This window comes from Ylistrum balloti, unplaced genomic scaffold (genome assembly GCF_031769215.1).
Source record: "Ylistrum balloti isolate Yb309-2 unplaced genomic scaffold, AGI_CSIRO_Ybal_v1 Utg369632, whole genome shotgun sequence".
NCBI lineage: Eukaryota > Metazoa > Mollusca > Bivalvia > Pectinida > Pectinidae > Ylistrum > Ylistrum balloti.
In genome coordinates this window covers 562619-588575 of record NW_026781897.1, presented here as the reverse complement: position 1 = coordinate 588575, position 25957 = coordinate 562619, and the positions used below count along the sequence as shown (strand labels likewise).

Here is a 25957-nt window from a genome sequence, read left to right as displayed (position 1 = left end):
TGTGTTCTGGCTTTGTAAAACGTACATTACCGACAGTCATAGTTTGTTATGTATCTAACGTGTTCATGATATTGACCCTGAAGTCTTAGTTTCCCACAATTAAGTCTTTGGCATCACTGTCCTGAAAGGACAGAATTTTATTCGTCAATTATGTTCTGTATCGACGTGTTGAGATCCAGCAGTCGACCATGGAAAATCGAAATTGGAGGAAAATAAAAGTTTGAATTTGATATATGGAGACACACCCCATACCTCAATAAATCTAATGGTTTTTGATGCTGACACATAAATTACTGATGTTTTTGTTTTGTATTTCAGATGTACAACTCCCACAGCAACTACCATAAGACAGTCGTCTTGATTCTATCAGGTATGTCTTGTCTTCTTAGATTTATCATCGCGTTTCTTCAACATTGATGATAATAATAAAAAATATACAACATTTATATTGCGCCCTATATAAAAATTACTCTAAGGCACTTTACAGTGCATGTAAAATTTCAGTCATGGTATCAATAATACATTACACATCGACACTTATGTATGATACGCTGATCATTGTGTCCGCATGATCACCAGAAAAACACCACATGTATGAACATGTAGCAAAATTTACTAGTATAAAAAAGGAAACCTGAACAGACGGATCTTAACACCCTTTTTTAAAGTGGCGAGTGTTGTTGCTGTCCTGATTTGTGATGATAGGTTATTCCACAGTGTGGCGGCAACCTTCCCAAAACATCGGTCACCATAAGTCACAGTACGCGACTTATGCACACAAAGCAGGGACTCAGCCTCTGGCCGTAATGAACGTAAAGGTTGGTAAGGAGTGACGAGCTCTGTTAGATAACCAGAAGCTGTTCCATCGATTGCTTTGTAGGTGTGCATCAGAATCTTGTACTGTGAACTTTAATGCACAGGTAACCAATGTAAGGAATGTAGTACGGGTATAATGTGCTCACGTTTATTAGTACTGGAAACCAGACGCGCAGCAGTGTTCTGGACTTTCTGCAGGCGCCTAGTTGCGGAGTCAGAGATTCCATAGAAAAGGGCGTTCCCATAGCCCAGACGAGAAGTCACAAGTGAATGTAACAGTGTCTTATATGCATCCGTAGTGATGAACTGCCGAAAACGTCCAATATTCCGAAGTTGGCAGTTACAGCTTTTTGCAATAGCATTCACCCGCTTTTCCATGAACAATGAATTCCGTTTTATCCTGGTCATATGCTCATTCTTCCGGAACACTTGATACGATCTTTTCATCTTCTGAAGGTTGTCCGTGCAATGTTTGCTTTCCTCTTCTTTTGCTCGCCTTGTCACACACAGTCTTTTGGTTTCTAGTTTTTGTTTTCTCTCTCGGTAGTAAGAGCATAACAATACGATTCTACTAGGTCGCTTCCTGTTGATATCTGGAAATAGTTTCGAATTAAAACATGTTAGTTATGAATGAAATACTATTTGTTGAGTCTATAAATGCCATAAAGCACTGGTAACTCGGCAAATGCCATATAGAGGCTTAATAAGATAATGAAATACTTTAAGTAAATGTAGATAACGAAATGAAAATTGTGACATAACTGTGACTAATGCGAACACACGCTGTAAGTCTTTCTTCATTTTTATCTTTTAATCTTTCTGGCTTTTTTCGCTTTCCGCTTTAAGTTCTGTTGTGGGGTTTTGAATTTACATGGAAATACTTTTTGCATATTATTACTAACTTTTCATCAAGATGAGGTACTGAATACATTGTCAAACGACCATTAATTCGGGATAATGTATTTTTCTATATTTTTGTAATCGCTAACATCAAATTTCATATGTAGTTTTGCAGTTCGCTAAATGTCAGGTATGCAAGGATTTACAAATCGCTGACGGAGCAGTATGTGTAGGTGAGTATTCCATGTACACAACATCTAACTGCACAGGATGTGGTTACAAATTTGTCCTTTGGTTTTTTGAGCAACGAAAACCAAAATGGACTTTTAAGCAGATCGATATGTAAAATAGAGTTTGATTTTAGATTGAACAGTGACTCTTAGTACATATGTCAAACACATTTCATGTTTGTTCTTGTTCAATCTAAAAAAGAAAAAGAAATAAAAAAGAGAAAGGAGAAAGGAAGAAAATAAGGGGTGTAAGGGTTATTTTACAATGACAATGTTCTTTAATGCTCATGAAAAGTCATCTTGCAAAGGAAATGATACTGTTGAACGAACCCATAGTATGTTTGGAGGATTATAGCTACGTGTCACCTGTAATAGCATAGATAAATTTGTTGCAGATATGACATGGTGTCTATACAAAGTTTACAAGAACCCTATGAACTGGGCAGATGCCAGACAAATCTGCAGTGAAGAAGGACATGATTTGCTAAGAATATCAGACTCTGCAGAGCACTCCTATCTGACATCATACTTCATGTCCTCTTTAGGTTCTGCCTCGCCCTCACTACTCGAGTAAGTAACAAAATACATATTCAAATATATCCTTGTCAATCATCTGTTTCACTCCCAAAAATGCATGATCTTTCATACTTTTTTTATATCTAGTCATACATCGATGAGATATGACAAAATGAATTGTTCAAGTTACCTAACATAGCCCAATGAGTAACTTTTTTTCAATACCCAAAAATTTGCCAAATTATCCATTTCAAGCACCTTTCTTTGTTACCAAACTGTAGATTCTCGTGTTTGAATATACTAAACAAAAAAAAAGAAAGGTAACACTACTTTATTCTGTGATTAATTAATTAACCCCTTCATAAATCCTTACCAATCATGTACGGATAAAGTAATTGATCAATTCTGATAAAACTGCAGTCATGGTTTGTTATAAAACTTTGCGTTCAGTTGATTTTATTCGACTGTAAAGGACGTTGGAGTCAATTTCAAAGGTAACACCATTAGTAACGGGTATGGCCACCGTTTGCGAAGTAAATAGCATTGCAGCGTCGTCGCATGGAACTCGTAAACCGGCGGATAATTCGAGGAGAGATGCTGTTCCATTCAGCGATCAAGGCTTGGGCCAGCTCCTGCAAGTTTGACGCCTGATTTTGACGTTCTCTCACGCGTCGCCCAAGAACGTCCCAGACATGCTCAATCGGTGACAAATCAGGTGATTTAGATGGCCAATCTAACACCTATACGTTATTCTGCTACAAGAAAGTTCTTCTGACGCGACTGGTGTGCGCTGGTGCGTTATCCTGTTGAAAAATGGCGCCAACGCCATGGCGTCTTAAGAATGGCAGAACCACTGGTCTTAAAATGTCGTCCCGATATCGAATGCCGGTTAAATTGCCATTTAACACAACAAGCCTGGTACGAGTCCCACCTAAAATACCACCCCAAACTATTACACTTCCGCCGCCAAAGCGGCCCGTTCTGCGACGCAGCAGTTCGCAAAACGCTCCCCTCGTCGCCTCCACACTCTGCGCCTTCCGTCACCGTGTTGCAGACAAAACCTGGACTCATCTGAAAACAGAACATTGTTCCATTGTCGTAAGGCCCAACGACGGTGAACACGGGTCCAGTTACGCCGATTATTACGGTGACGTTGCAACAAATTGGGTCCAGTGTAGGGACGTCGCGCTTTCAATTGGTAGGCCCTCAACCTGTTGCGGACTGTTTGGGGAGACACACGACGCCCAAACAATGTCATTGTAGTCTCTACTGCGGTTACGAATCGATTGCGCAAGTGTATCAATCGTATACGACGGACATCCCTGGCGGTCGTTTTACAGGGCCGACCACTTCAGGGACGTTCGAATGTTGGCCCAGTTTGGTTTAAACGACTTACCAACTGGCAAATTGTCTTTTTTTGTTGAGTATATATTTTAAAGGTGACTTCACATATCCTCAATATATCTACAACAAGATAGTTTTAGAAATATTAATTTAAAATTATACAGAATGTCATTGTGAATAATTCTGATTAAAACGTTAATTTTATAAATTTAATGTTACTGAATCTATTCAGAAAAAAATGTCGGTGATTCACTCAGATAAAAAATTAACATTCAGTTGCATGGTAGTAGTTAGTGACAAGTCATTGCAAGTTGATGGATATTGTTCGGTATTCTTGTCATTTCCTTGATTCATTAATTTTATCAATATAAATTAATCTAACAATGTCATTTGAAGGACATTTTACGAAAAGGTGAATTTCGTTTTAAATAATAGTAGAAATACGAATATTTCGGTATGCTATCTTTCCGGCAACTGGCAAGATCCAAGTTGTTCCACAGCATCTTCGTTTTGATACATGGACGTTAGAGATTGACGTCGGTATTGCGATACAAACATGGTCCCAGATGAACTCCTGTTTTAATATCTATGACTGAGAGTTCTACGAGATCTTGCTCTCAAGGGCATTTTGACAGTACAGATCAGCGATACAATCAGTTTTGGTCTCTCGATAAAACTACCCTTTTCTCAGTCTCCATTGCATCAGAAGTCATTTGCTCCTACATTTGTTATCAAAATGGTATAAGCATAATGAGAAATTATCATATTGCTAGTTTTCAAGTCGTGAGTCACGGATGTTGATACTCACATTTCAAGTCTCCCAGAAACTACGACGTACATTCACTGTACATACACAACTGCACAGCAAACTTCGGAGTTTACAATGCATTATTGTAATGTAAAAATGAAAGACAAGTTTCAAATTTAAGTTACATACAGACCTGAAATGTAGGAACATCAATGTATATTTTCGTTCTTGCAACAACATATTTACAGTATTGGAAGTCATAGTGAACACGTTACCTATAAACAAAATACAACTGCAATGATGCGGTAACATTTTCGTTATTGCAATAGCATCTGTATATAAATTCTTTCAGTGAGTTATCAGGACTCTAGTTATGTTTATGCTGTCCAACCGCGTTATCGCGAACTCGGCGAGACCATGGGGAACTTCGAGATAATTCGGTATAAGTGAGTTCTATTGTTTCGTGTAAAGTTAGGCAGGAACCAACGAAATGCTTTGAATTAAACAGGGTCTTCGAGTTATACAAGTTCGAGATAACGAGGTTCGACTCTACTTCCTAACAGCGACACCTCATGGCACTGGCTATAAATCTTTTCAGTTATTTTTGCTTTTTTCTCGCAGGTCTACTCTCTGGATCGGTATGCAGCAACTGGACGGCGATGTCCCTCGTTGGCATGATGACTGTACCAGTCAGGCCAACACATACAGCCCGGCATCTGCCGCTCCATCTTCTGCATGTTTTGTGTTCGATAACGAAGCTACTACATTAACGCATGACGCATGCTCCGCTTCTAAGATGTTCATTTGCAAAGCAAAATCTTATGGTAAGTGGAATTGAAGACGTACAAGAGGATGAAGAAATCGACTGAAATAACGTTTATTAAATTGATATATATATATATATATTGTTGTTTCATGTGTACATACAAGGAATTTCGAAATAACGAAGAATATTGCTTTGTTTAAGACATATCATTATCACTTGAATAGTAAGCTCATTTTATTATTACTTAGTGTACATTCTGGTATTACACATCGATGTACATGTGTTAGCTTGAAAGGAAAAAGTAACGGATGAAAACGTTCACAAGTGTACAGACTAATTAAAAAAACTTTGATCAAAAGTAACTAAATGAATCCGGATTTTTTCTTTTATTTTTCAGATTTTTACATCTTATTATAAAACGACAAAAACAATACTTGTATGATCATCATCAACGTTGTCGTCGTCAGAATGAATTATCCTATTAATTATAATTTCAATTAATCATCATCATCATCATCATCATCATCATCATCATCGTCATCATCATCATCATCATCATCATCATCATCATCATCGTCATCCAATCAACCAACCAACCAATTAATCACCTTCACCGTAATCATCCGGAATTCTATTTGTTATTTTTGTATATTCACCATCATATGCAAAAATACATGTGCCTTACCTACTTCAGAGTTAAAAGGTAAACTTCTCTGCTCATCATAAGGATTCTTAATAGTCCGTGTTTGGATCATTGTAGATCTTACAACGTGCTATACAACAGTGAGCGCAATGAAGGATGTCGCATTTACAGATGCTAGTTACGGAGGAATCACTGCACCTACAGACTGTGCTAGGAAATGTTCAGAACGAAATTGTGTAGGATATACACACGATCTAACAAATGATGTTTGTCGACTAGCGACGTTTCAGTTATCAGCGGTTTTTTCTAAAGGCGCTGAACTAAAGTACATGAAGGGTATGTATAACCTAACGTTACAGAGAAAAAACTAAATTAAATTTCAGTTTTGTTAAAGGCTTTTGAAAAGTAGAAATTTAGACTATGTGTCTTTCAGTTCCTCATCGTTTGGTCACAAACTAGTAAATAAATTGTAGTAAATTAGTTAGAGGTTAGAGTGATATGGTGTCAGAAAGGAAGTTTTTTCGGTGGAAAAAAGTGAAATGGTGTCAGGTAGGTAGTTATGTGGTGGAAAAGAGTGAGATGGTGTCAAATAGGTAGTTTTGTGGTGACCAAGAGTGAAATGCTGTCAGGTAGGTAGTTATGTAGTTGGAAAAGTGAAATGGTCTCAGGTAATAGCTATGTGTTGGGAAAAGTTTCAAGATTTCAAGATTTTTATTTCTCTCAGACAACAACAATGTGTGACAAGAGGTCATACATGTTGAAACATTTTTAGTACATGACAGGCAGCCATAGTTATAAACATTTGTTGATTTTCCGAAAACATACATTGTAAGCAGCTCAAACATTTTAATATCTAGGACAATCAATGCTAACAATTAACGCAGTCGCATTATAAAATGTATGACAATCGTTGGATAAACATGCTTACATTCATCAATAACTTTTTGTTAAAGACTGTGAACATCCCTTTCATTTTGTATCGGTTAGGATATTTACAGTAGTATCCCGGGATATACTTCAGTCTTAGCTGTTTTACTTCATCATTATTACACAAAAATAAAAAATGAAACTCATCTCCAATACCATTATTACACATGGGACATACTCGATCAAGATGTTGTATCCCTCTCCATCTACCTAATTCTACCGGTAATTTAATATTTGCTGTTCTGAATTTACAGATAAATTCTGCATCTTTTTATTCAACCGTAATAAATAGTCTTCAATACCAAATTCATTTTTGAAAATACTATATACTTGTCCTCTGGGCGATTTTTCCATTTCGTCAAACCAAGATTGGACAAACTGGTCCTTCAGTCTCTGAGCAACTTCAGATTTTAAAAAATTGATATGTGGTAAACAAGTTTTCTGAAACATCCATACATGACCTAATCCAACACTGTTTAAAATATTTTTGATGCAGTTTATCCATTTGAATTCTATTTGGCCTGTTTCGTTGAGTGAATACATCAATTCATACATGCAACTTGATAATTTATTCTCATTCAGGATTAGTGAGTACCAATATTTAACCATTCTTAATTTAATATCTATAGTAATAGAATATCTTCCGATTTCTCCATAGACCATAAAATTGGTTGTACTTTTCTTCAACCCCAAAATTCTCTTACAAAATTGTAAATGTATCTTTTCAATAAGATAACAGTTCTTATATCCCCATATTTCACTTGAATATAATAAAATCGGGGATACCAATGCATCAAATAATTTCAATTTCAAATCAAGCGGTAAATCAATATTTCTTATTTTTTGGTATACTACAAACAGGGCTTTTCGAGCTTGCTCAGACAAGCGTTTTTTTTTTGCCGCGGCAAAACTACCATTGTAATTAAAAAGAACTCTTAGGTAGGGAACGAGCTTTGTATATCACGTTCGTTATTGTAAAGTAAAAAACTATTTCTAGATTTATTCTTTCTTTTAGCAAAAATGACAATTTTAGTTTTCTCGGTGTTCACTCCTAATTTCCAATTTTGGCAGTACTGTTGGAAATGATTTAACATAGCTTGCAGACCCTCTGGTGTTTTAGATATTAACACCGTATCATCAGCATATAAAATAACAAACAATTTTATAAAAACACCAATATTATCCCAACATAATTCATTTAGTTTCAACAAATAGTCGACATTTTTTTCTGATAAAAAATCCTCCAAATCATTAAGATACAGGGCAAACAAAAATGGTGAACAATTTTCTCCTTGTTTCAATCCGACATTAGAAGCAAACATCTGTGACATATCACTACCATTTCTAACACAAGATTTCGTGTTTGAATATAAATTATATAACACTTTAAGTATTTTACCAGTAATGTTATTTTTAAGCAATTTCCTCCACAATCCTACACGCCATACTGAGTCGAATGCTTTCTTAAAGTCAATAAATGCACAATACAATTTTTTTCCAGACGATAAGTATAATGATATAAGTAGATGTAAGATAAATATGTTATCAGTTGTTGAATGCCCTTTTCTAAAACCTGCCTTGGCATTAATAATGAGGCCGATCTGGTCAGATAATTCGTATAACCTAGTATTTAGTACTGATGTGAAGACTTTTCCAAGACAAGATACTAGCGTTATCGCCCTGTAATTATTTAAGTCATTCTTGTATCCCTTATTTTTATATATTGGGATAATTATTGCGGTGTTCCAGCTTTCTGGTATTATTCCAGTGTCTAATATGATGTTAAAAAGGTTTACATAAGTAGGTAACATGATATCAATAGAACTCTTTATATATTCGTTAATTATGTTATCAATGCCACTTGCCTTGTTATTACTTAATTTTTTTACAGCTGTAGTTACTTCTTCAGAGGTAATTCTACTATTTAGTATATCGTCGTATAAACTTCCCCTCATGTCTGGAATAATAAATTCCTCATCTTTGTCGTTATCACTATTTAACTTTTTAAAATATGCGTATAGCTCATCGATCGACAAATCAATTTTTTGTTGTTTTTTTTTCCTATTATCAACTTTATTTACAATGTTCCAGAGTAGTTTTGGGTCGAACTTGGAAGCATTTCTCATCTCATCTTCAATTCCCTTTTGAATTTTTTTATAATTATTGTTTAACGACTTTCTATATTCTCTACTCTTTTTACGTAACTTTTTTTCGGTTCACATTATTTTTCAAATTCCTGTAAGTTTTCTTTGCTTCGTGAAACTCTTTACGCTTACTAGCACAATCACGGGTAAACCACGGTTTGTCTTTAATATTATTACTGCTAACAATAGTTTTACTCTTGACCTTTTGGGTTCCAAGGACGTCCCTTGAAATTTTCGCAAACAGATTAGCAATATCATTTACCACATCATTTACATCTTGTTTGGAGATTTCAATATCTGAATCTAACATAGCATCAATGATCGTGTTTATCGCTTGTAGCTTCCCTTCGTTATCAGATCTAAGATCCGCTATAAAATCACCCTTTTTATCGTTCACCCATTTTCCAGTTTTCTCTGTAATTACAAGTGGTTTCTCTGTAACATTTTCAGACATATTTATAGAAAATATTATTCTGTTATGTACGTCTGAAATTAAAGGGTCAAAGTCAAGTACATCAAAGTGACTCAAGAAGGAGAAAACATTTGAAGATACAATCAAATAGTCAACGAGACTTACATTTTTACACGTATTCTTTCCGATATATCTGTCATTACCAACTCTGCCATTGGCGATATATAGATTACTATTTTTACAGAATTCTAACAACTTAAGGCCATATGTATTTGGCCTTGCTATATCCTGGCTGGCCCTTTGCAATGGGACCCCTAGGTGAGAAAGTACCTTATAGTCATATAGTTCATTATATAACTCATCAGTATCTATTAAATTCATCAATTCCGCCAGATTATCATCTGGTACAACATAATCATCATAACAATTTGTCCTGGCATTAAAATCACCTACAAGCATAATCTTTGTATCATTCTTCATCAAACTAATCATTTCATCTTGAATTTCTGAAAATGCTTCATCAGAGGCATATCTGGATGCTTCCGGTGGGATATAAATACAGCCTAGCAGTAAGGCGGGAGAATTACGACATACCCGTATCTCTACCCACTGAACAAACTCAGATAACGTTTGGGGAAATATTAGTAATGACTTATACTTGTCTTTATAGATAATAATTATTCCTTCCGACTTATTTTTGACCTTTGACCTGTTCTTGATTACGTAGTCATACCCTGGTGGTAAATCGATAATGTCAAAATCGTCAGTCTTTGTTTCGACTAACACAGTGACGTCATGTGACGTTATGATGTCATTAAATTCAGGTAGAAGAAGTTTGGATCTTAGGCCACTGATGTTTAGTAAACCATTTTATAACATTTTAGGGAAGAGATGGGCGCTGACAACACAAAAATCTAACAGATTACCCTGCCCGAATTTCAATACCGACCTATCGTATCTTGGCCTCCAAAGTAAGAGGCTGTGACGTCACTTTTTCTCCCAGAGTCCCTCGCTTCCTCGGACAGGGTTGTACTAAATTCCGGAAAACGACACGAAGCGACCCACGCGTCGCTACACAATTAACGAACGACGTCTCGCGACCCGCTAGTGGCCGCACCGCGGACGTCACCTCTGTAGTTACAATAATAAAAGTGCCCAATGGGTTCGACTGCCGCTTTCGCTTGCAGATTTCACAAACAAATTTCGACCAAGTACTGGCAATAATGACGAGAAGAATTAAACAGATTCAACAATTTATTATATATTTTACAAGAGTAAAGTTTAGCATGAAAGACATTTAACCGGCTCAGTGAGTGTTTTTAATTAACCTTAACAATGTACAGAAGCCACCTGAAATAAACAAACTTTTACCTAAACTAACTACCAGGCAGGAACCAATGTCGTGGTTGTCGAAATTCTCTAGCTAAATCAACTCTCGGCCCACGGAATCCGACACCGTTCCTCGGAGCGAGTCTCAGACCTCGCCGAACGGACAAATCTCCGCCACGTGACCGACTCCAAATTTACAAGGTCCAACTCAACACTACCGCCTTCTCCTACGTTCGTCTTGGCGAGGGGGGCACACAAAATTAGCCTCACCGAACGAGAGAAAACTACTCCCCGAGAATACCCATTCTCGAATTATCCACTATTTAACAAAATTTCAACAGCTAGCGAACGTTCCCCTCAATCACGAAACGAGGTTCCAGCCAAAACTTAAGTCCGCATAAATCGAAAAATATACCAAAATACACGGTCGGAAATCAAACCTATCGGGTTGTAGGTGGCAACTGATGTTTAGTAAACCATTTTATAACATTTTAGGGAAGAGATGGGCGCTGACAACACAAAAATCTAACAGATTACCCTGCCCGAATTTCAATACCGACCTATCGTATCTTGGCCTCCAAAGGAAGAGGCTGTGACGTCACTTTTTCTCCCAGAGTTCCTCGCTTCCTCGGACAGGGTTGTACTAAATTCCGGAAAACGACACGAAGCGACCCACGCGTCGCTACACATTGAAGAAGGTAACTTTCAGGTCCGGTACTGACGTACCTCTTGTCGCGTGGTCCTAGATACGATCCCTCTGATCAGGAGGTGCCCCGTTTGACGGATTTATGGGAGGATTGCCTCTATAGGGTTCCCCATTGACATATAACGTGTCATAGTTTATTACAGCTTTGTTGTGGTGACGTTTCTGTTCTCTCATAAACCCCCCCCCCCCCGCCGGCGCGCTATTTCCGGAGGGAATTGTCTCTGTACGGTAATGTCCGGTTTATCACGCGGTTTCACAGGTACCGATTTCAAGACTCGCTCCAGATCACTATAATGACCGAACTTGGCAATGATACCACGTGGTTTTCCATCATTGCTAGGTTTCAGACGGTGCACATTGTCAAACGGGATATTCCCAGCATCAGCAACCTCAAGCGTATCACGTATGAAGTCCTTAAGAGTATTTTCGGTGTTTTCTGCATGGCCATTATCAGGAATTCCCCAGAATAACAAGTTATATTTCATCGTATGTGTTTGTAGCTTCAGAAAGTTTTCATTGAGATCATAATTTTCTTTGATAAGATGTTCATTTTTTTTCTCTAAGTTAGAGACACGTGCTTCTAAATTATGATGGTGGTCCTCTTGCTTGATGTTAATACTTTTGTTTTGCTCCGCAATTTGTTTTACTTCAGTTATTTCATTTTGAAGTTTCCTGATACAAATTTCAAAACTGTTCATTTTTTCGTTTATCTGGTCAAGTAGGCCCAGTTTCGGTAGGATTTGGTCTAGCTGTGCCAGCCTTCCCTGTAGGTCATTGAATAGGTGCATCATTGACGGGGGATACGGAGGAGGCGGCGGCAAAGGATGAGGAGGTTGTGTAGGGGACATACTTGTGTGTTGTCCGTATAGTAGTGGGCCGTCACGGCTTATTGGTGTATACAGCTCACTCTGAGACACAGTGCACATGCTGGGCGACATTACAAGTCTCGATACGGGTACATCACCGGGTATTGGTGTCGATACGTACTGACCGGTATATACATCAAAATATCTTTCATTTGAATTACTTGAAATGTTCTGTTGACCACACTGCCCGTAAAGCGAACCATGAGCGTCCGTAATTACTGCCGACATAGGGTTAGGAGTAGGGGTACATGTAGCCATCTGTTGAACGTGTACTTTCTCGGGTGGAGTTACACCTGTGGATGAGTTTTTACCTTTGCGTTTGTTTCCCATGATAACTCTAGATTTACCTTCTCTAGGATGTTTAGAGAGGTATTAAGCATGTTCTGTCCAAATGTCACATAATAGGGATCCAAAGAATACAATTAATACCAGAAAATATCGGAGCACGTACCTGAAACGTCAATATTACCTGCCTGACATGCGCAAAAACGGTATCAGGTAGGTAATTATGTGGTTGGCAAGAGTGAAATGGTGTCAGGTAGGTAGTTATTTGATGGAAAAGAGTGAAATGGTGTCAGGTAGGTAGTTATGTGTTGGACAGGAGTGAAATGGTCTCAGGTAGGTAGTTATGTGTTGGACAGGAGTGAAATGGTGTCAAGGAAGTGGTAATGTGGTGGAAAAGAGTGAAATGGTCTCAGTTAGGTAGTTATGTGCTAGGAAAACTGAAATGGTCTCAGTTAGGTAGTTATGTGGTGGGAAACGTGAAATAGTGTCAGGTAGGTAGTTATGTGGTGGGAAACGTGAAATGGTGTCAGGTAGGTAGTTATGTAGTTGGAAAAGTTATTTGATGGAAAAGAGTGAAATGGTGTCAGGTAGGTAGTTATGTGGTGGGGAAAATGAAATGCTGCCAGGTAGATAGTTATGTTGCTGGAAAGAATGAAATGGTGTCAGGTAGGTAGTTATGTGGTAGGATAAGTGAAATGGTGTCAGGTAGGTAGTTATGTGGTAGGATAAGTGAAATGGTGTCAGGTAGGTAGTTATGTGGTAGGATGAGTGAAATGGTGTCAGGTAGGTAGTTATGTGGTAGGATAAGTGAAATGGTGTCAGGTAGGTAGTTATGTGGTGGGAATAACAATCAGAAGGTAAAATAACAAATAGGTAGTTATTGTATATGGTAAGCATACCGGTCAGAGGGAAGAATGAAAAATTACTTGGTAAACGTGCCAGACAGTTATTTCTGGTCAAAGGTTAGGGGGAATACAAAAAGTAAGATGGTAGGTATACCATTCAAAGGGTAAGAGGGATACACATAGTTAGATGGTAGGTATACCATTCAAAGGGTAAGGGGGATACAGATAGTTAGATGGTAGGTATGTTAGTGAGAGGGTAAGGGGGGTACAGATAGTTAGACGGTAGGTATGCTAGTGAGAAGGTAAGGGGGATACAGATAGTTAGACGGTAGGTATACCAGTCAGAGGGTAAGGGGGATACAGGTAGTTAGATGGTAGGTATACCAGTCATAGGGTAAGGGGGATACAGGTAGTTAGATGGTAAGTATACCATTCAAAGGGTAAGGGGGATACAGGTAGTTAGATGGTAGGTATACCAGTCATAGAGTAAGGGAGATACAGATAGTTAGATGGTAGTTATGCCAGTCAGAGGGTGATTCTACAGTGGGTCACCCTCTCCCGTTAGGTGGTTTTATAATGGATCACTTTGATTTAATGGTGCCGCCCACGTCAACCGCTTCGGAAAATGAACTGTGTTTTACTTTACAAAATCACTGCTTCGGTCATGATGTTGAATACAGTTGCTTCCTTTGTCTTTCGAAAAAAAAGGACAATAATAAGAGTTATTCCCCTTACATCGTAGGAATTTTGAGTACAGTTTTGAGCTATTTTTGGATGGCATTTCAAGCGTTTCTGCCATACTGAATGTTTACAAAATGGACCGCTTTGGCAGACGCACTAGCAAATATATATATAAAAAAATAGTCAAGCATCAAAGATCTGAAAGGCTAACTAAATGACAGCTAAGTGCTTCATAGATTATTTATTGGAAAAGAAACAAAACACAGAGTTTGAATCGTTCAATACACAACAATTAGATTAGAGTTTATCCCATTTGTATCTGGCTGAAAGGAAAACTGATGGGACTCATTAGAAAACTACCAGTCTGTTTATGTATGAAAAGGGTCATCGATGTGATAAATTGGCCCTCGCCCCAATATCTTTTACTGAACCTCTATGGTTATCCGATGGTAGATATGCCAGTTAGAGGTTAGGGTGTCAGAGAGGTAATCCGATGGTAGATATACAAGTTAGAGGTTAGTGTGTCAGAGAGGTAATCCGATGGTAGATATACCATTTAGAGGTTAGGGTGTTAGAGAGGTAATCCGGTGGTAGATATACAAGTTAGAGGTTAGGGTGACAAAAAGGCAATACGATGGTAGATATACCAGTTAGAGGTTTGGGTGTCAGGTACGTAATCCGGTTTTAGATATGACAGTTAGAGGTTAGGATGTTAGAGAGGCAATCCGATGGTAGGTATATCAGTTAGAGGTTAGGGTGTCAGAGAGGTAATCCGATGGTAGATATACAAGTTAGAGGTTAGTGTGTCAGAGAGGTAATCCGATGGTAGATATACCAGTTAGAGGTTAGGGTGTTAGAGAGGTAATCCGGTGGTAGATATACAAGTTAGAGGTTAGGGTGACAAACAGGCAATCCGATGGTAGATATACCAGTTAGAGGTTTGGGTGTCAGGTACGTAATCCGGTTTTAGATATGACAGTTAGAGGTTAGGATGTTAGAGAGGCAATCCGATGGTAGGTATATCAGTTAGAGGTTAGGGTGTCAGAGAGGTAATCCGATGGTAGATATACAAGTTAGAGGTTAGGGTGTCAGAGAGGTAATCCGATGGTAGATATACCAGTTAGAGGTTAGGGTGTTAGAGAGGTAATCCGGTGGTAGATATACAAGTTAGAGGTTAGGGTGACAAACAGGCAATCCGATGGTAGATATACCAGTTAGAGGTTTGGGTGTCAGGTACGTAATCCGGTTTTAGATATGACAGTTAGAGGTTAGGATGTTAGAGAGGCAATCCGATGGTAGGTATATCAGTTAGAGGTTAGGGTGTCAGAGAGGTAATCCGATGGTAGGTATACAGTTAGAGGTTAGGGTGTCAGAGATGTAATCCGGTAGGTATATCAGTTAGAGGTTAGGGTGTCAGAGAGGTAATCCGGTAGGTATATCAGTTAGAGGTTAGGGTGTCAGAGAGGTAATCCGATGGTAGGTATACAGTTAGAGGTTAGGGTGTCAGAGAGTTAATCCGATGGTAGGTATACAAGTTAGAGGTTAGGGTGACAAACAGGCAATCCGATGGTAGATATACCAGTTAGAGGTTTGGGTGTCAGGTACAAAATCCGGTTTTAGATATGACAGTTAGAGGTTAGGATGTTAGAGAGGCAATCCGATGGTAGGTACACCAGTTAGAGGTTTTAGGTGTCAGGTACGTAATCCGGATTTAGATATGACAGTTAGAGGTTAGGGTGTCAGAGAGGTAATCCGATGGTAGGTATAAAGTTAGAGGTTAGGGTGTCAGAGAGTTAATCCGATGGTAGGTATATCAGTTAGAGGTTAGGGTGTCAGAGAGGTAATCCGATGGTAGGTATACCAGTTAGAGAATAGGGTGTCAGAGAGGTAATCCGGTGGTAGGCATACCAGTTAGAGGTTAGGGTGTTAGAGAGGTAATCCGTTGGTAGGTATACCATTTAGAGGTTAGGGTGTCAAAGAGGCAATCCGATGGTAGATATACCAGTTAGAGGTTAGGGTGTTAGAGAGGTAATCCGGTGGTAGATATACCAGTTAGAGAATAGGGTGTCAGAGAGATAATCCGGTGGTAGGCATACCAGTTAGAGGTTTGGGTGTCAGGTACGTAATCCGGTTTTTGATATGACAGTTAGAGGTTAGGATGTTAGAGAGGCAATCCGATGGTAGGTATACCAGTTAGAGGTTTGGGTGTCAGGTACGTAATCCGGTTTTAGATATGACAGTTAGAGGTTAGGGTGTCAGAGAGGTAATCCGATGGTAGGTATACAGTTAGAGGTTAGGGTGTCAGAGAGTTAATCCGATGGTAGGTATACAAGTTAGAGGTTAGGGTGACAAACAGGCAATCCGATGGTAGATATACCAGTTAGAGGTTTGGGTGTCAGGTACAAAATCCGGTTTTAGATATGACAGTTAGAGGTTAGGATGTTAGAGAGGCAATCCGATGGTAGGTACACCAGTTAGAGGTTTTGGGTGTCAGGTACGTAATCCGGTTTTAGATATGACATTTAGAGGTTAGGGTGTCAGAGAGGTAATCCGATGGTAGGTATAAAGTTAGAGGTTAGGGTGTCAGAGAGTTAATCCGATGGTAGGTATATCAGTTAGAGGTTAGGGTGTCAGAGAGGTAATCCGATGGTAGGTATACCAGTTAGAGAATAGGGTGTCAGAGAGGTAATCCGGTGGTAGGGATACCAGTTAGAGGTTAGGGTGTTAGAGAGGTAATCCGTTGGTAGGTATACCATTTAGAGGTTAGGGTGTCAAAGAGGCAATCCGATGGTAGATATACCAGTTAGAGGTTAGGGTGTTAGAGAGGTAATCTAATCCGGTGGTAGATATACCAGTTAGAGAATAGGGTGTCAGAGAGGTAATCCGGTGGTAGGCATACCAGTTAGAGGTTTGGGTGTCAGGTACGTAATCCGGTTTTTGATATGACAGTTAGAGGTTAGGATGTTAGAGAGGCAATCCGATGGTAGGTATACCAGTTAGAGGTTTGGGTGTCAGGTACGTAATCCGGTTTTAGATATGACAGTTAGAGGTTAGGGTGTCAGAGAGGTATTCCGATAGTAGGTATAAAGTTAGAGGTTAGGGTGTCAGAGAGTTAATCCGATGGTAGGTATATCAGTTAAAGGTTAGGGTGTCAGAGTGGTAATCCGATGGTAGGTATACCAGTTAGAGGTTAGGGTGTCAGAGAGGTAATCCGGTGGTAGGTATACCAGTTAGAGGTTAGGGTGTTAGAGAGGTAATCCGTTGGTAGGTATACCATTTAGAGGTTAGGGTGTCAGAGAGGTAATCCGATGGTAGGTATACTAGTTAGAGGTTAGGGTGTCCGAGAGGTAATCCGATGGTAGGTATACCAGTTAGAGGTTAGGGTGTCAGAGAGTTAATCCGATGGTAGGTATACCAGTTAGAGGTTAGGGTGTCAGAGAGTTAATCCGATGGTAGGTATACCAGTTTAAGCATGCATATTGAATATTTTGCAGAAAATGTATGTCTTTTTTTTCTGTCATTGGTAAAATTAAACCAAGAAAATTGTGGTTTATACAGGAGAAGGGTCTGTAAGATTCTAAATAATGTTATTTCCACTTGTATTTACTGTAAAATTATCAATTTTCGTGGTCTCCAATTTCATGATTTTCCTTAAAAATACATTTTCCTTTGTCATCAGATATCATCGATAAATTTGCAAAATCTCCAGGCAATACGTATTCCATGCTTTTTGCGGACAAACAGATTCATGGAGTAAATGTATCCAAGAAATCAACGAAAAACAACCCCAAAATAATGGTATCATGCCTAGTCTCTCCAAATATATACAAAATGTACAGAGAAAAGAGATGAAGGCATGATTAAGGCTATGGAGTCACGGGGTTAAGTGACACAGAATTCGGGTTGCAGTGTTAAGACAATTTCCGAATTGCTAAGTCAGTTAAAACCATATTGGTCAACCTCCGATCAATTCTTAAAGATTAGAGTATATAAAATGTAACGTGATTATCAGAATTTCACATTTTAGTTTTCAATTACATTTTGTCATGAGGAAAAACAATAAGTAACAAACCCACATGCAGAATTGTATGTCTCGTCCTATTCCCGCGAGAGTGAAAATTCTACTCATCTGGTAACTATTTATTTGCATAGCCAAAGTATTTAAAGCAATAGCAACATACGTGTTGCAAATTATATTCTGTTCAAACGTAAATTATTCTGTAAATTAACCAAAAACAAACTTTCCTGCATCGCTAAATTTAGTCGTATTTTGTCGTTATCAAATATAGATTGGCAACGATCGCATCACACCATGGTGTTATGTACGTTCTTATAAGGACGGTAATTCTTAAAAAAAACACTTACGTACAGAGTGTTTTTTGTTTAGGCATAACCACAAGTTAGAAAAAACTATACTCTTTTAAAGGCTTTGTCTTTGTATAACCAATTTACACATGCAAACTAAAGAGCTCATCTGATCTAAAGGGTGAAAATAACGTGTTTCGTCCGTCGTCGTGAGCTGCCTTGGCCGTCAGTTTAAAAACCACATGTTAAGGATTCTCTCTGCTATTTCTAATGGAGTCATTGAACTGAGAACAGGTGGGAAGAGAAGCCTACAGTTCTTTTTTCTGTCCACGTCAAAAGTTAAATATGGCTGCCATGGAGGCCATTTTGTAACATGATTGCGCAATCTTGGTTTCTGTGATAGCTGCCACGGAGGCCATTTTGTAACATGATTGCGCAATCATAGTTTCTCTGAGACAATATCTGTTTTAATTCCTTGACCACTAGGATAGAGCTAAAACTTACCTGCACTTAACCTGAAATGGTCCGAATTTAGTGTTGTAATATTTTGCATCTATCCGAAATCCAATATGGCTGTTTTTGCCGTCATCTTGACAGAACACATTTTAATTTTTATATCTATATTAAGTTTTTTTTATGATATATGAGTTGGCAATTTTTTACTACGAAATTGCCTTGATAATATTTTGTATCTGACATTTTAGATCTCATATCTACCGAAGCAAAAACTGTAACATTCCCTCACGACGTAACCAGTGAGCCTTGTTTCTCGAGCGTACCCTCCGTCGTTCCTGTGGCAACCACTACCGCTCTTCCCGAGGTGACCACCACTGCTGTCCCTGTCGTATCCACTACCGCCATTTCCAGTTCATCCTCTTCAAGTACAGCGTCGTCTGTTTCAAGTGTTTTGGAGACTAGCATGATGACCACGACTGCAGAAACGTCATCATCACCCACGCCCCAACTTAGCAATACCATAACAACTGTGGATTTGACATCAAACGCCCAGAGTACCGGTAGGTGTACTCGCTTTTTCAGTATAAAGACCAATGAATGATATCTTTTTCACACATATACGGTAAAACTCTATCAGCCTTATTTAATGTAACCGCATGCAATGTTTTTAACAAAAGGTTGTCATTTTCAACGGGGTCTATCGCGGATGGAATGAAATTGCAAAGCATGGATACATTGATAATAAGATTTATAGAAAATATCACACTCCATTTCATGGTTTCCTTACTTTTGGTAATCGTATTCAAAGTCTCAATAGTACAAGTACATAATTCATCTAACTGCAGTTCAACGAACACGTGATTCTAATTCTTCTAAATGATAACTGGTGAACCCTTTTGAATTTGTTATTTTATTATTTGAAGTAATTTTTTTCTATATACTTAGTGTCCTGGAGATCAAATGCATGAATATATATCGAGAAAACACCATTTCACTTACGCTGATCTATACTTACACGAGTCATTGATGAATCAGAAGACGCTTACTCTAATGTAACACCTGGTCATATCCTATTTTGTACTTTATGATGGTCATGCCAATCTACCTTCTGTGTCACTTGTTCCGTTGTAGAATCCGTCACTAACCTGTACACTGGAACATCCAGTAGTTCCTGCTACCATTGTTTCTGCAACAGTAACCTGATGACGTCATTATCACCTGAGGAACTACAATCCCAAATAGAAAATCTTAAAAAAGAACTGACGGTCGAGAAGAAAGACCTGTCGTCATGGAAACGAAAACTAATAAGCATTCCAGATGAGCGGGTTTCAGCGAAGTCTCTCGGATACCTAGGTGCTGGGATGCTGGCAGTTGTGTTCGGTGCCGTTGTACTGATTGACCTTCCGAGGTTTATGAACGGATTGAAGGTATTCTACCATTCAGTGTGCAGCCACAAGAAGATAAACACCATCGAGTGATTTACCAAGAGTCTCCACCCCTGATAGGACATGCTGCTCCTTAACGTTTCCCCTGGCGTAAACATTGTGATAGGTCTTTTTCATTGCTTAATGCTTAATAATTGAGCTAAGTATGTGATATCATTCCAAGTACAGGGAAACGGAAGCAGGCGTTTTTGAAATCATCAAAAGTCGTTTGTACACAACAATATTTCTGTTGTTGATAACTTGGACAATTATATTGGTATGTAAGAATTTTAATGGAAAATTGTATTTACGATAGGTATTCTTATGACCAAAAATTGAACAAACCATCTACTCGCGGTTAAAACTGTAACTTTAAGCTTCTAATGCAGATTAAAGTGATGGAGCAGAGATCAGCAGCTGTCGTTGGAGAAATGTTGATCGCTACAACTAAATGACTGAAATTTTGATCGTGTTAAGTGCATGAGAAAAGTATTTATTGTTTTAACTAGACGAGAGATAAAGTATAATCGCTTAATCGACATGGCAGTACTTATAGTTCGGATGTGTTTGATCACTATAAATAGCTTGGAGGTGTGTTGATCACTATAAATAGTTTGGAGGGGTGTTGATTGCTATAAATAGTTTGGAGGGATGTTGATCGCTATAAATAGTTTGGAGGTGCGCTGATCGCTATAAATAGTTTGGAGGAGTGTTGATCGCTATAAATAGTTTGGAGGAGTGTTGATCGCTATAAATAGTTTTGAGGAGTGTTGATCGTCATAGATGAATAAGAGAAGTGTTGGGTGCCATCTATGGATTGGTGAGGTATTGCTCGCTATGAATAAATTAATGTTGATCGCTTTAAGTTGCAGTGAAGACAATGGTGATTCTGAAAATGTGTTCTGTACAACGACAGTTGATGTAGAGACTTCTTTGACCACAAACATATCAAGTTGGAAGATGTGTTGACCACAAGCTCTAAAACTTGTGTGAAACTCGGTCATGGCTGGAAGTTAAATGTCTGAATTGTAGTGTTGCTGACATGAAGGAATATTCTTTCTTTTTTGGAGATTAAGCCATACGTTAGCCTTCCGATATGTATAGCATACGTTGTTACGTTCTCATGAACATTTATCAAGACCATGAATGCCATACCACGACATGGTTATATTTACATGCTCCTCATGTTATTGTCACAGTCTTATTTTTAACTCTAATTATTTTTTTAAAAGATCATTTTAGATACTGATAGAAAAGCCACTTTGACAATGTTGCGTCGTCCACATTACCGACATCACAATAGTCACGCGCTTGGTGTCATTTATGATACCTTAAATCACACTTCTTTCAGGTTAGTTCATATAGTAACATTGCCATGTAAATGTAAATATTTGTAAAATTCATGCACGTATGTTTTTAATATTCATATCAATTTTAATGAAAACATAATAGCGTCATGCAATTATATATATATATATATATGTAAGCAACAATGTTTTGTGTACATTGCAATACAAAAAATACATACCTTTACATAATAGTTGGTAAAAGTGCAACTGCTAAATGAAAACGCAATAGTTTATACATCGAAGTTCTTACCAGAGTTTTCCGCTTCAACATAAGGATGGAATTGGTAAAAAAGTATACAGCAATTTTTTGTAAAAAATGGACAACAATTTGTACGTAGTAATTCATCTAAAATATGTAAATGATACATATAGCAATAATTGTATACAGTGGCATATTTGTATACCATATATACATATTTATATACCTATATTGTCAATATCAAATCAACAATCAACGTAATTAATATCAATATAAATATTCGTGTATATAGCTGGTGGTCAGTATTAATACCTACACGGAGTTATAGGAAATGTTTGTTACTAATAAATTTGTGAGGAATGTCATCGAGGAGGCATTTATGTGCTGCAAATCGGAACTATCAAGGAAAGCTTGTTTTATAACGTGCAATGTTATATATTGTGATCTTAATGAAACTAATGTACATACTGCATTAACAGTTATCATCCTTCATATTTTTATTCCCATTTAGAAACTTGTGAATGAAATAAGTGTAAGCGGTTTTATTCAACATGGTTGAAATCTCACTAGATGAACAATTCGGTTACTCTATACCGCTGAAACTTTGTAAATATCACTGAATGTGGATGCAAACTATCCGTCCCTAGAGGTTTTTTTCATAGTATATAGATATCATAACCGTCCTGGCTGTGATCGTTTATATTATATAGATATCATAACCATCCCGGCTGTGATACGTTTATATTATATAGATATCATAACCATCCTGGCTGTGATCGTTTATATTATATAGATATCATAACCATCCCGGCTGTGATACGTTTATATTATATAGATATCATAACCGTCCTGGCTGTGATCGTTTATATTATATAGATATCATAACCGTTCTGGCTGTGATCGTTTATATTATATAGATATCATAACCGTCCCACCTGTGATCGTTTATATTATATAGATATCATAACCATCCCAGCTGTGATCCGTTTATATTATATAGATATCATAACCATCCCAGCTGTGATCGTTTATATTATATAGATATCATAACCGTCCCACCTGTGATCGTTTATATTATACCGATATCATAAGCATCCCGGCTGTGATCCGTTTATATTATATAGATATCATAACCGTCCCGGCTGTGATCGTTTATATTATATAGATATCATAACCGTCCCACCTGTGATCGTTTATATTATATAGATATCATAACCATCCCAGCTGTGATCCGTTTATATTATATAGATATCATAACCGTCCCGGCTGTGATCGTTTATATTATATAGATATCATAACCATCCCAGCTGTGATCTGTTTATATTATACCGATATCATAACCGTCCCACCTGTGATCGTTTATATTATACCGATATCATAAGCATCCCGGCTGTGATTCGTTTATATTATATAGATATCATAACCATCCCGGCTGTGATCGTTTATATTATATAGATATCATAACCGTTCTGGCTGTGATCGTTTATATTATATAGATATCATAACCGTCCTGGCTGTGATCGTTTATATTATATAGATATCATAACCGTCCTGGCTGTGATCGTTTATATTATATAGATATCATAACCATCCCGGCTGTGATACGTTTATATTATATAGATATCATAACCATCCCACCTGTGATCGTTTATATTATATAGATATCATAACCATCCCAACTGTGATCGTTTATATTATATAGATATCATAACCATCCCGGCTGTGATCGTTTATATTATATAGATATCATAATCATCCCGGCTGTGATCCGTTTATATTATATAGATATCATAACCGTTCTGGCTGTGATCGTTTATATTATATAGATATCATAACCGTCCCACCTGTGATCGTTTATATTATATAGATATCATAACCATCCCGGCTGTGATCGTTTATATTATATAGATATCATAACCGTCCCGGCTGTGATCGTTTATATTATATAGATATCATAACCGTCCCACCTGTGATCGTTTATATTATATAGATATCATAAGCATCCCGGCTGTGATCCGTTTATATTATATAGATATCATAACCGTCCCACCTGTGATCGTTTATATTATATAGATATCATAACCATCCCAGCTGTGATCTGTTTATATTATACCGATATCATAAGCATCCCGGCTGTGATCCGTTTATATTATATAGATATCATAACCGTCTCGGCCGTGATCGTTTATATTATATAGATATCATAACCGTCTCGGCCGTGATCGTTTATATTATATAGATATCATAACCGTCTCGGCCGTGATCGTTTATATTATATAGATATTATAACCGTCCCGGCTGTGATACGTTTATATTATATAGATATCATAACCGTCCCACCTGTGATCGTTTATATTATATAGATATCATAACCATCCTAGCTGTGATCGTTTATTTTATATAGATATCATAACCATCCCGGCTGTGATCGTTTATATTATATAGATATCATAACCATCCCGGCTGTGATCGTTTATATTATATAGATATCATAACCATCCCGGCTGTGATCGTTTATATTATATAGATATCATAACCGTCTCGGCCGTGATCGTTTATATTATATAGATATCATAACCGCCCCGGCTGTGATCGTTTATATTATATAGATATCATAACCGTCCCACCTGTGATCGTTTATATTATATAGATATCATAAGCATCCCGGCTGTGATCCGTTTATATTATATAGATATCATAACCATCCCGGCTGTGATCGTTTATATTATATAGATATCATAACCGTCTCGGCCGTGATCGTTTATATTATATAGATATCATAACCGCCCCGGCTGTGATCGTTTATATTATATAGATATTATAACCGTCCCGGCTGTGATACGTTTATATTATATAGATATCATAACCGTCCCACCTGTGATCGTTTATATTATATAGATATCATAACCATCCTAGCTGTGATCGTTTATTTTATATAGATATCATTAAGTAACAAATCTCCGTCCGAATGGTCCTCTTTAATTATCTAGATATTTTTCTAATTGTGTAATCCTGTTATAAGACTTTCATAACATGTTGAATCACCGTCCACATACTTTCTGGTATTTTCTATAATGTTAAAGAGATCACAAGAAATGTCATATCTATGACATTTCTTACTATATACTTTGTTTTTTTTTTGTTTTTTTTTTATTACTAGAAAAAAATTATCGATATTCCGTTTGTATACCAGGCAGTGTCATTGTTGTTCTCATTTCAGAAAGCAAAATTACTTCCATAGACTGAACTAAGACAAAGAACTAGACTAATGTCGCCGATGAAGAATAATACGCTATCTCTTTCAGAAAGTCTGTCTTATATTCCTTGCTTTTTCAAGTATTGAATTATTTTTTAATGCTTAATCGTTTAATCAATTATGGATTTGATTCGCGATGTTATTAACATGTCGATATTTTTTAACCATTTTCTATCTGTATTATAGACACCATCACAGTTTATGACTAACTATGTATCATGCTTGTCCATAAAACTCTTTTAGTGAATTGAATATTGCTATATGGGGATGAGATTGTTCCACATTTAGGCCCTTGTGTTCAGTTCACCAAATTCTACGCTCTGATAATAGATTTTATTTTCTCATCTATATTTTTTTTTTTTAATAATTCTCTCAACATTTGTTTTTTACAATTTCAAAAGCAAATTAATCTTGTGTATATCATGCGCTGTATATTAATATAATTACTTTATTTCACAGAATTACTTGACTTTAAATAACCTTTATAAAAGGAGCCTGTTAAAGGTGATAGGTGTGATGTTATGTCAACTTCAAAACTATTAGTAGTGTTGGTTATATGTGAGCTATATAAACTCATTGTTATCTTGTTTCAAAAATGTTCTTCTTCATCAAAAGATATTGTTCACATGAAATGTTATATCATATATACAGTTAATGTATCACACTAAATAATTAGATTTTTATTAATATCATTTTTTTCTGATTTTCAAATCAAATGGTATTTATTTTCATTGATGGATTTTGAATCATTGTTATATATTGAATTCAGTATGCACATGTGTGCTTTCTGTGTGAATGTATATTCTATATTTCTTTGTACAGACGTACAAGTTTTTCGTTGAGCACTTGCATTTACTAACGGAAGTGGTA

General features: G+C 37.3%; 1 protein-coding gene across 1 annotated transcript; it reads left to right on the top strand.

Moving 5' to 3' along the window:
- Window positions 1-318: 318 nt before the first annotated feature.
- LOC132552616 (mucin-5AC-like) lies at window positions 319-20337 on the top strand. The gene is made up of 7 exons (XM_060216808.1): window positions 319-370; window positions 718-822; window positions 2282-2456; window positions 5116-5318; window positions 6021-6239; window positions 19108-19419; window positions 19991-20337. The coding sequence occupies exons 1-7, from the start codon at window positions 319-321 to the stop codon at window positions 20335-20337; spliced, it is 1413 nt and encodes a 470-aa protein (XP_060072791.1).
- Window positions 20338-25957: the final 5620 nt, after the last annotated feature.

Coding starts and splice junctions, on each gene's coding strand:
- LOC132552616 (XM_060216808.1), top strand. CDS start 319: ATGTACAACTCCCACAGCAACTACCATAAGACAGTCGTCTTGATTCTA. Junction 2,457..5,115: donor GCCTCGCCCTCACTACTCGA/GTAAGTAACAAA, acceptor TTTTTCTCGCAG/GTCTACTCTCTGGATCGGTA. Junction 5,319..6,020: donor TTGCAAAGCAAAATCTTATG/GTAAGTGGAATT, acceptor GGATCATTGTAG/ATCTTACAACGTGCTATACA.